General features: G+C 43.7%; 1 protein-coding gene across 1 annotated transcript in view; it reads left to right on the forward strand.

The window, feature by feature from the left end:
- LOC121553372 (TBC1 domain family member 15) overlaps positions 1–12,147 on the forward strand; it is a 64,663-nt gene that overhangs the window by 33,285 nt on the left and 19,231 nt on the right. Inside the window, exons 7-8 of the mRNA XM_045215712.1 lie at positions 779–979; positions 8,804–8,932. Of these exons, the coding sequence (XP_045071647.1) occupies positions 779–979; positions 8,804–8,932 (330 nt within the window). The remainder of the gene's footprint in view (positions 1–778; positions 980–8,803; positions 8,933–12,147) is intronic.

Consider the following 12,147-nt stretch of genomic DNA (forward strand, 5'->3'; position numbering starts at 1 on the left):
ATTTAGGAAAGCAGGGATTGTGGAGGGGAGGCTAATGAGCCTTGACTTGCTAATAACATTGGGTGGCCTCTCTTCACAAAGGGGTTAACGCTGCTGGAATATTGTTTTCTAATGTGACTCAAAAAAATCCAATTGCAAAGATGAATGACCAGCGTCTCAGTCTGCCGGTAACCAACGCCAGGAGAAATAGATTGGCCCCTTTTTGTAACGGCTTTGATTCTCATGGTTCTTCTGTAGAGAGTAAAACAGGAGGCCTTGAAAAGCATTAGCTTTCTGGGTGATGTGATATTGTAGGCTTTTACTTCTTCATAGTAAGAGTACTCAGTCTGGAGAGTTGAAGGTGTTTCAGGCGGGGGCCGGGGGATGGGACTTGGGTTGTGAATCTGAGACGATGACCGAAGCTGTTGTGCTCTTGAGATACTTTCCCCATTTGCTTCTGATGAAAATCTAAAGTAAAAACGTGTTGTAGACTATATAAAGATGAGACATTTTTGGTGCAGTAAGTCATCTTGCTGTGGGCACTTCCAAAGGTAACATTTCACACCTACGATTAGGTGAAAATAGCATAGCGAAAATAAGCTCATCACTTCCTGGGCTTGCCATCTTTAAAGTCTTAATAGTGAGACTACAGTTAAACTAAATGTCTGGTGCCACACCGTTACCAATGACTTCTTTCATGACCCGTATCTTTCCTGTCTTCCCAACCCTCTCTGCCTTTTCCCTCTCCTCTCCACCCTCTCTCCCCATCTCCCCCCTCTCTCCCCCACCTCCCCAACAGAGGTTTACTCAGGACCCAGTCACCGCTACGCTGGGAGGTTTCTCCAAGGTGACCAACTACCTGTTTGATGCGTTCCGGGGTCCAGACACGGAGCTACTGCAGCAGAGGCCTGTCGGGGAGGTGGCTGACCCGCTGAATGAGGTCATACCTGGGCTGGACATCAACCAGCAGGAGGAACCTGGCTTTGAGGTCATCACCAGGGTGAGTCAGAGTGGACACACACACACACACACACACACACACCTGTCTTGGCGATAAAGACCAGGGTAAGTCAGGCAGGCCTAGGAAACACACACAGGTGAACAGATCTAACACTGTTTAAGGTCTCCAGAACCACATCAATGTGATCTACTGTAGCAATCTTCTGAGATGTGAAGCATGGCTGCTTACTGCCTAGTGCCGACCTGTCTCACTGGCTAGATCAGACTCTCAGCCAGGACCGGTGCAGACTGGCTAGATGGGACTCAGCCAGGACCAGTGCAGACTGGCTAGATGGGACTCTCAGCCAGGACCGGTGCAGACTGGCTAGATGGGGCTCTCAGCCAGGACCAGTGCAGACTGGCTAGATGGGACTCTCAGCCAGGACCAGTGCAGACTGGTTAGATGGGACTCTCAGCCAGGACCAGTGCAGACTGGTTAGATGGGACTCTCAGCCAGAAGTTCCCTTTTTCCCCACACACCCCTCTCCCGTCCCGCTCCAGTGCACCAGGAGGTTGTGGTAACAGCCACCCAGGTCCTCTCTAATTGCCTCTCTGTTTTAATTAGAAGTGACCCTCTGCTCTCAGCGTTGCCAAGGCAACCTGCGCTGCTAGCTAGCCTCCTCTCCTCTCCACAGGGGTGGTTGAGTGTGGTGATGGATGACGTGCTTGGCTAAACATAGAAATAGTTACCACACACAACCCACACAATGGAACAACCCACACAGTGGAACAACCCACACAGTGGAATGGCACACAGAGTGGAACGGTAAAATGTCACACTTGCTGTGCTTCTCAGAAACTACTGGGAATGAGAAATCCACTTAAACATGTTGTTTGAACTCTATAGTCCAGAGTGGGGACATCAGTAGGTCTATAGTCCAGAGTGGGGACATCAGTAGGTCTTTAGTCCAGAGTGGGGACATCAGTGGGTCTGTAGTCCAGAGTGGGGACATCAGTAGGTCTATAGTCCAGAGTGGGGACATCAGTAGGTCTATAGTCCAGAGTGGGGACATCAGTGGGTCTATAGTCCAGAGTGGGGACATCAGTGGGTCTATAGTCCAGAGTGGGGACATCAGTGGGTCTATAGTCCAGAGTGGGGACATCAGTAGGTCTGTAGTCCAGAGTGGGGACATCAGTAGGTCTGTAGTCCAGAGTGGGGACATCAGTAGGTCTATAGTCCAGAGTGGGGACATCAGTAGGTCTATAGTCCAGAGTGGGGACATCAGTGGGTCTATAGTCCAGAGTGGGGACATCAGTGGGTCTATAGTCCAGAGTGGGGACATCAGTAGGTCTGTAGTCCAGAGTGGGGACATCAGTAGGTCTGTAGTCCAGAGTGGGGACATCAGTAGGTCTGTAGTCCAGAGTGGGGACATCAGTAGGTCTATAGTCCAGAGTGGGGACATCAGTAGGTCTATAGTCCAGAGTGGGGACATCAGTAGGTCTATAGTCCAGAGTGGGGACATTGTTTCTAGACACCAGCCATATGCCTCCATTACCTCCTCCTGGTTCTAATAACTATCTTCACTACAGTGCTCCATCACCTCCTCCTGGTTCTAATAACTATCTTCACTACAGTGCACCATCACCTCCTCCTGGTTCTAATAACTATCTTCACTACAGTGCTCCATCACCTCCTCCTGGTTCTAATAACTATATTCACTACAGTGCACCATCACCTCCTCCTGGTTCTAATAACCATCTTCACTACAGTGCTCCATCACCTCCTCCTGGTTCTAATAACTATATTCACTACAGTGCACCATCACCTCCTCCTGGTTCTAATAACTATCTTCACTACAGTGCACCATCACCTCCTCCTGGTTCTAATAACTATATTCACTACAGTGCTCCATCACCTCCTCCTGGTTCTAATAACTATCTTCACTACAGTGCACCATCACCTCCTCCTGGTTCTAATAACTATATTCACTACAGAGCTCCATCACCTCCTCCTGGTTCTAATAACTATCTTCACTACAGCGCTCCATCACCTCCTCCTGGTTCTAATAACTATATTCACTACAGCGCTCCATCACCTCCTCCTGGTTCTAATAACTATCTTCACTACAGCGCTCCATCACCTCCTCCTGGTTCTAATAACTATCTTCACTACAGTGCTCCATCACCTCCTCCTGGTTCTAATAACTATATTCACTACAGTGCACCATCACCTTCTCCTGGTTCTAATAACTATATTCACTACAGTGCTCCATCACCTCCTCCTCGTTCTAATAACCATCTTCACTACAGTGCACCATCACCTCCTCCTGGTTCTAATAACTATCTTCACTACAGTGCTCCATCACCTCCTCCTGGTTCTAATAACTATCTTCACTACAGTGCACCATCACCTCCTCCTGGTTCTAATAACTATCTTCACTACAGTGCTCCATCACCTCCTCCTGGTTCTAATAACTATATTCACTACAGTGCTCCATCACCTCCTCCTGGTTCTAATAACTATCTTCACTACAGTGCACCATCACCTCCTCCTGGTTCTAATAACTATCTTCACTACAGTGCACCATCACCTCCTCCTCGTTCTAATAACTATCTTCACTACAGTGCACCATCACCTCCTCCTGGTTCTAATAACTATCTTCACTACAGTGCTCCATCACCTCCTCCTGGTTCTAATAACTATATTCACTACAGTGCACCATCACCTCCTCCTCGTTCTAATAACTATCTTCACTACAGTGCACCATCACCTCCTCCTGGTTCTAATAACTATATTCACTACAGTGCTCCATCACCTCCTCCTGGTTCTAATAACTATATTCACTACAGTGCTCCATCACCTCCTCCTGGTTCTAATAACTATCTTCACTACAGTGCTCCATCACCTCCTCCTGGTTCTAATAACTATCTTCACTACAGTGCACCATCACCTCCTCCTGGTTCTAATAACTATCTTCACTACAGTGCACCATCACCTCCTCCTGGTTCTAATAACTATATTCACTACAGAGCTCCATCACCTCCTTCTGGTTCTAATAAATATCTTCACTACAGTGCACCATCACCTCCTCCTGGTTCTAATAACTATATTCACTACAGTGCTCCATCACCTCCTCCTGGTTCTAATAACTATCTTCACTACAGTGCACCATCACCTCCTCCTGGTTCTAATAACTATATTCACTACAGTGCTCCATCACCTCCTCCTGGTTCTAATAACTATCTTCACTACAGTGCACCATCACCTCCTCCTGGTTCTAATAACTATATTCACTACAGTGCTCCATCACCTTCTCCTGGTTCTAATAACTATATTCACTACAGTGCTCCATCACCTCCTCCTGGTTCTAATAACTATCTTCACTACAGTGCTCCATCACCTCCTCCTGGTTCTAATAACTATATTCACTACAGTGCTCCATCACCTCCTCCTGGTTCTAATAACTATATTCACTACAGTGCACCATCACCTCCTCCTGGTTCTAATAACTATCTTCACTACAGTGCACCATCACCACCTCCTGGTTCTAATAACTATATTCACTACAGTGCTCCATCACCTTCTCCTGGTTCTAATAACTATATTCACTACAGTGCTCCATCACCTCCTCCTGGTTCTAATAACTATCTTCACTACAGTGCACCATCACCTCCTCCTGGTTCTAATCTTCCATCTAAATAAAGATAACAATTCACTGTCTTGGTCGGGCTGTTATAATATTTAATAAGAACAATAATAATATATGCCGTGAGGCGGCAGGTAGCCTAGCGGTTAAGAGCATTGGGCCAGTAACCGAAAGGTCGCTGGTTCGAATCCCAGAGCTGGCAAGATGGACATATCTGCTGTTCTGCCTTTGAGCAAGGCAGTTAACCCCCAACAACAACTGCTCCCAGAGCGCCGATGACGTGGACGTTGATTAAGGCAGCCCCCCGCGCCTCTCTGATTCAGAGGGGTTGGGTTAAACGAGGAAGACACATTTTGGTTGAATGCATTCATTTGTGCTAGCTGACTAGGTCTCCCCTTTCAACACCAGGACTGTTTTCCTCAGCTGACTAGGTATGCCCTTTCCCATTTAGCAGATGCTTTTATCCAAACAGACTTAGTCATGTGTGCATACATTTAACGTTTGGGAGGCTCCAGTGAAAATCGAACCCACGACCCTTGGCGTTGTAAGCACCATGTGTTCTCAATCTACCTGGTTAAATAAAGGTTGATCAATTATTTAAATATGTCTGTGGTGAGTAAATACATTTGACCTCTCTCTCTCTCACACACACACACACACACACACACACACACAGTTCGATTGGCTGATGATGCAGAGTGTAACCTCTGAGTCGAGGAGGAATGCAACGCACGCCAGATTTTAATTAGATTTTGATTACATGAACCTCCTGTCTGGTCACTTTATTACCATGTGGAAATCATTAGAAAAGAGAGAGAAAGATCAATAGTGTAAATATGCTACTTTACCTTTTAAAACAACCTCTGTATATAGAGCAACCCTATACAAAGTTGGTCAGATATTTGAGTCTTTTCAATGTGAGGTTAATCAATTTGTCTGTCTTTCTAGTGGATAGTATACCTTCGCTTTTTCCACATTTTGTTATGTTACAGCCTTATTCTAAAATGGATTAAATACAAAATGTTCCTCATCAATCTACACACAAAAGCCCATAATGACAAAGCGAAAACAGGTTTTTAGAAATTTTTGCAAATGTATTAAAAAAACAGAAATACTTTATTTACATAAGTATTCAGACCCTTTGCTATGAGACTCGAAATTGAGCTCAGGTGCATCCTGTTTCCATTGATCATCCTTGAGATGTTTCTACAACTTGATTGGAGTCCACCTGTGGTAAATTCAATTGATTGGACATGATTTGGAAAGGCACACACACCTGTCTATGTAAGGTCCCATAGTTGACAGTGCATGTCAGAGCAAAAACCAGCCCGCTTGGAGTTTGCCAAAAGGCACCTAAAGGACTCTCAGACCATGAGAAACAAGATTCTCTGGTCTGATGAAACCAAGCTTGAACTCTTTGGCCTGAATGCCAAGCGTCTGAAGGAAACCTGGCACCATCCCTACGGTGAAGCATGGTGGTGGCAGCATCATGTTGTGGGGATGTTTTTCAGCGGCAGGGACTGGGATGCTAGCCAAGATTGAGAGAAAGATGAACGGAGCAAAGTACAGAGAGATCCTTGATGGAAAACCTGCTCCAGATCGCTCAGGACCTCAGATTGGGGCAAAGATTCACCTTCCAACAGGACAAAGACACTATGCACACAGCCAAGACAATGCAGGAGTGGCTTCGGGACAAGTCTCTGAATGTCCTTGAGTGGCCCAGCCAGAGCCCGGACTTGAACCTGATCGAACATCTCTGGATAGACCTGAAAATAGCTTTGCAGCGATGCTCCCCATCCAACCAGACAGAGCTTAAGAGGAACTGCAGAGAAGAATGGGAGAATCTCCCCAAATACAGGTGTGCCAAGCTTGTAGCGTCATACCAAAGAAGACTCGAGGCTGTAATCGCTGCCAAATGTGCTTCAACAAAGTACTGAGTAAAGGGTCTGAATACTTATGTAAATGTGATATTTCTAAAAACCTGTTTTTGCTTTGTCATTATGGGGTATTGTGTGTTGATTGATGAGGGACATTTTTTACAATTTTAAATCAATTTTATAATAAGGCTGTAACGTAACAAAATGTGGAAAAAGTCAATGGGTCTGAATACTTTCCAAAGGCACTGTGTATATAGAAGCTTTGTGGGCTCTTGTTCTGTTTATACAACCCACACCTTCAGCCAAATATTTTCACTGCCATGAGAAAAGTTATTCCTAAGTCTCTGCCTAGTTATTTACACAATGGAGGTGTAACAAAATAGGCCATCTTGTGTGTTGGCTGGCTGGATGTTGGCTAGTTATGGTGCTGGGAAGGCGCACACACACATGCACACACACACACACACACAAACTTCACTGCTTATCACAAAGCTCATGAATTATTGACTCCTATTCCCCCCCACCCTCCTCTCCCCCCTTATCAGCCCGGTCCCCATGGAAACAGCCCCCCCTTCTTAGCTTAGGATTTAGTTAGTCTTGTCTTTCTCCCTGGCTGAACCCACTTCTTCTATCTCTCTCTACCTCTCTGAGCAGAACTGTTCAATTGGCTAACCAAGTTGAGAAAAAAAACAGGTTGATGATGGCCTGGAGAACAGAACATCACACAGCTGTCAACTGGATGTTTGTGTAGGCCTGACTGCATACTGTACGGGACACATAGTTTATATATGAAACACATATTCACATACACACATACATTGGAAATAGCGATTTTAAAATGATTTACATTTAAACGGCCGCCGTGTAATGAGCGTTGCAGCCAGAGCTTGGGGTTTTATTGGATTTCCACGGGGTCGTGACCCTCATGAGTTACACGATGGACTTGAACCCCCCTTACTCTAACCCTGACACCCATGACCCTAACCCTGCTTCTCCCCATCTCTCTGTCTCTGTCACTCTCTCACTCTCTGTCTCTCTCTCTCTCTCTGTCTCTCTCTCTCTGTGTCTCTCTCTCTCTCTCTCTCGCTCTCTCTCTCTCTCTCTCTCTCTCTCTCTCTATCTCTCTCTCTCTCTCTCTCTCTCTCTCTCTCTCTCTCTCTCTCTCTCTCTCTCTCTCTCTCTCTCTCTCTCTCTCTCTCTCTCTCTCTCTCTCTCAATTCAATAAATGCTTTATTGACATGAATGGGTGGTTGCCACTGTTGCCAAAGCAATGTATGTGAATCATTACAAATGAACAATATGTTTGAGCAACAATAATAATATCAACAAATACAATTATATGTGGTGAATAATTCACCACAAAGAAACAAACAACAATTAAGAAAGTAAATCTAGAAGGGCTCTAATATTATGACAGGTCAGGACATAATCTGCAGCTAGATCTATTGTCTCTAATATTATGACAGGTCAGGACATAATCTGCAGCTAGATCTATTGTCTCTAATATTATGACAGGTCAGGACATAATCTGCAGCTAGATCTATTGTCTCTAATATTCTGACAGGTCAGGACATAATCTGCAGCTAGATCTATTGTCTCTAATATTCTGACAGGTCAGGACATAATCTGCAGCTAGATCTATTGTCTCTAATATTATGACAGGTCAGGACATAATCTGCAGCTAGATCTATTGTCTCTAATATTATGACAGGTCAGGACATAATCTGCAGCTAGATCTATTGTCTCTAATATTATGACAGGTCAGGACATAATCTGCAGCTAGATCTATTGTCTCTAATATTATGACAGGTCAGGACATAATCTGTAACTAGATCTATTGTCTCTAATATTATGACAGGTCAGGACATAATCTTCAGCTAGATCTATTGTCTACGTTTTTATCCTAACAAAATGGAGATTTTCTCCTCAACAGGCAGTTCAAGAAATCCTGCAATTCATTCTTTACATTCCAGGAGGTAAATACCTCTGAGTCACATGTGCAGCAGTGGAGTAGGAAGGGCTGGTCCTCCTGTACGTCACCTGACTCACAGTGCTGACATAGTCTTTCTTCTCTGACCTTCCATGTTTTTCTATGGCGTCCTGTCTTTGTGGCCAGGCTATGGTCACAGAGTCTGTACATTGTTAATGTCTTCCTTTGTTTGAATTCTTTGATTTTGACAAGGTGTTGTGCTAATTTGATATCTCTATTTAGAATTTGGTAACATATTTGTTAGAATTTCTCTCTCTCTCTCTCACTCCCCTCCCTCCCTGCCTCTCTCTATAGTGTGTTATTGACGGAGCAGTAGCATGCGTCGTTAATGCAGTATTTCCATACTCTCCCTATCTGTCCTCTCCTGGTAGATTGATCTTGGCGTGCGGCCAGCGGTCCGGCGTAGGGAGCCTGTTGGGGCGGAGGAGTGGAACACCAACATGGACCCTGAGGGACGCATGAGGAACGTCTCACACCTCAAACAGACCATATTCAAAGGGGTAAGGAACCAACTAAATACAGCATGGTAACATACTGAAACACCAGGAACCAACTAAATACAGCATGATAACATACTGAAACACCAGGAACCAACTAAATACAGCATGGTAACATACTGAAACACCAGGAACCAACTAAATACAGCATGGTAACATACTGAAACACCAGGAACCAACTAAATACAGCATGGTAACATACTGAAACACCAGGAACCAACTAAATACAGCATGGTAACATACTGAAACACCAGGAACCAACTAAATACAGCATGGTAACATACTGAAACACCAGGAACCAACTAAATACAGCATGGTAACATACTGAAACACCAGGAACCAACTAAATACAGCATGGTAACATACTGAAACACCAGGAACCAACTAAATACAGCTTGGTAACATACTGAAACACCAGGAACCAACTAAATACAGCATGGTAACATACTGAAACACCAGGAACCAACTAAATACAGCATGGTAACATACTGAAACACCAGGAACAACCTAAATACAGCATGGTAACATACTGAAACACCAGGAACCAACTAAATACAGCATGATAACATACTGAAACACCAGGAACCAACTAAATACAGCATGGTAACATACTGAAACACCAGGAACAACCTAAATACAGCATGATAACATACTGAAACACCAGGAACCAACTAAATACAGCATGGTAACATACTGAAACACCAGGAACCAACTAAATACAGCATGGTAACATACTGAAACACCAGGAACCAACTAAATACAGCATGGTAACGTACTGAAACACCAGGAACCAACTAAATACAGCATGGTAACGTACTGAAACACCAGGAACCAACTAAATACAGCATGATAACATACTGAAACACCAGGAACCAACTAAATACAGCATGGTAACATACTGAAACACCAGGAACCAACTAAATACTGCATGGTAACATACTGAAACACCAGGAACCAACTAAATACAGCATGGTAACATACTGAAACACCAGGAACCAACTAAATACAGCATGGTAACATACTGAAACACCAGGAACCAACTAAATACAGCATTTTAACATACTGAAACACCAGGAACCAACTAAATACAACATGATATAACATACTGAAACACATTATCAAACGGGTCAGTCTCTGTATCTCAACTGAAATATCCTGGCAACGGATTTTGCAATGTTTGCATATTGTGGAATTACACTTTTCCCCCAACAAATAGGCAACACATCCCTTTGAATAACACAGGTAAATGGTCACTCTCTCCGCCTGTCACTTTGTGTAATGCTGCCTGCTATAACAACACTGCTCTGAATAAGTTGAAAAACATCAAAACAAAAGAGTATATTTAGTAAATGGTGTTGCTATTGTAATTTATCTACTGTTCTGTAAGAATAGGATTTTTATTGTAGTGTCTGTTTTAACCAAGTAGGATCTGTATTGTAGAGTGTCTGTTTTAACCAATAGGATCTGTATTGTAGAGTGTCTGTTTTAACCAATAGGATCTGTATTGTAGAGTGTCTGTTTTAACCAGACATGAATAGGATCTGTATTGTAGAGTGTCTGTTTTAACCAATAGGATCTGTATTGTAGTGTCTGTTTTAACCAATAGGATCTGTATTGTAGAGTGTCTGTTTTAACCAGACATGAATAGGATCTGTATTGTAGAGTGTCTGTTTTAACCAATAGATCTGTATTGTAGAGTGTCTGTTTAACCAATAGGATCTGTATTGTAGAGTGTCTGTTTTAACCAATAGGATCTGTATTGTAGATTGTCTGTTTTAACCAGTAGGATCTGTATTGTAGAGTGTCTGTTTTAACCAATAGGATCTGTATTGTAGAGTGTCTGTTTTAACCAATAGGGTCTGTATTGTAGTGTCTGTTTCACACTTGAGTCACCACATCCTGAGATTTGTATCCCCTGTAGCCACAGAGGTAGCCCTAGACACACACACACGCACGCACACACACACACCCTCTAATGTTAATTAAGAGAGCAGCAACAGCACAAATCCAGCACTGCTTTTAATGCTGTTCCTACATATACTGTTCATCCTTCACAGAGCTAGCTACAGTATCTCCTCAATACTGTTCATCCTTCACAGAGCTAGCTACAGTATCTCCTCAATACTGTCCATCCTTCACAGAGCTAGTTACAGTATCTCCTCAACACTGTTCATCCTTCACAGAGCTAGCTACAGTATCTCCTCAACACTGTTCATCCTTCACAGAGCTAGCTACAGTATCTCCTCAATACTGGTCATCCTTCACAGAGCTAGCTACAGTATATCCTCAATACTGTCCATCCTTCACAGAGCTAGCTACAGTATCTCCTCAATACTGTCCATCCTTCACAGAGCTAGCTACAGTATCTCCTCAATACTGTCCATCCTTCACAGAGCTAGCTACAGTATCTCCTCAATACTGTTCATCCTTCACAGAGCTAGCTACAGTATCTCCTCAATACTGTTCATCCTTCACAGAGCTAGCTACAGTATCTCCTCAATACTGTTCATCCTTCACAGAGCTAGCTACAGTATCTCCTCAATACTGTTCATCCTTCACAGAGCTAGCTACAGTATATCCTCAATACTGTCCATCCTTCACAGAGCTAGCTACAGTATCTCCTCAACACTGTTCATCCTTCACAGAGCTAGCTACAGTATCTCCTCAATACTGTTCATCCTTCACAGAGCTAGCTACAGTATCTCCTCAATACTGTTCATCCTTCACAGAGCTAGCTACCGTATCTCCTCAATACTGTCCATCCTTCACAGAGCTAGCTACAGTATCTCCTCAATACTGTCCATCCTTCACAGAACTAGCTACAGTATCTCCTCAATACTGTTCATCCTTCACAGAGCTAGCTACAGTATCTCCTCAACACTGTTCATCCTTCACAGAGCTAGCTACAGTATCTCCTCAATACTGTCCATCCTTCACAGAGCTAGCTACAGTATCTCCTCAATACTGTTCATCCTTCACGTTGCTAGCTACAGTATCTCCTCAATACTGTTCATCCTTCACAGAGCTAGCTACAGTATCTCCTCAATACTGTCCATCCTTCACAGAGCTAGCTACAGTAGCTCCTCAATACTGTTCATCCTTCACAGAGCTAGCTACAGTATCTCCTCAATACTGTCCATCCTTCACAGAGCTAGCTACAGTATCTCCTCAATACTGTTCATCCTTCACGTTGCTAGCTACAGTATCTCCTCAATACT

The sequence above is a fragment of the Coregonus clupeaformis genome, unplaced genomic scaffold (genome assembly GCF_020615455.1).
Source record: "Coregonus clupeaformis isolate EN_2021a unplaced genomic scaffold, ASM2061545v1 scaf0499, whole genome shotgun sequence".
NCBI lineage: Eukaryota > Metazoa > Chordata > Actinopteri > Salmoniformes > Salmonidae > Coregonus > Coregonus clupeaformis.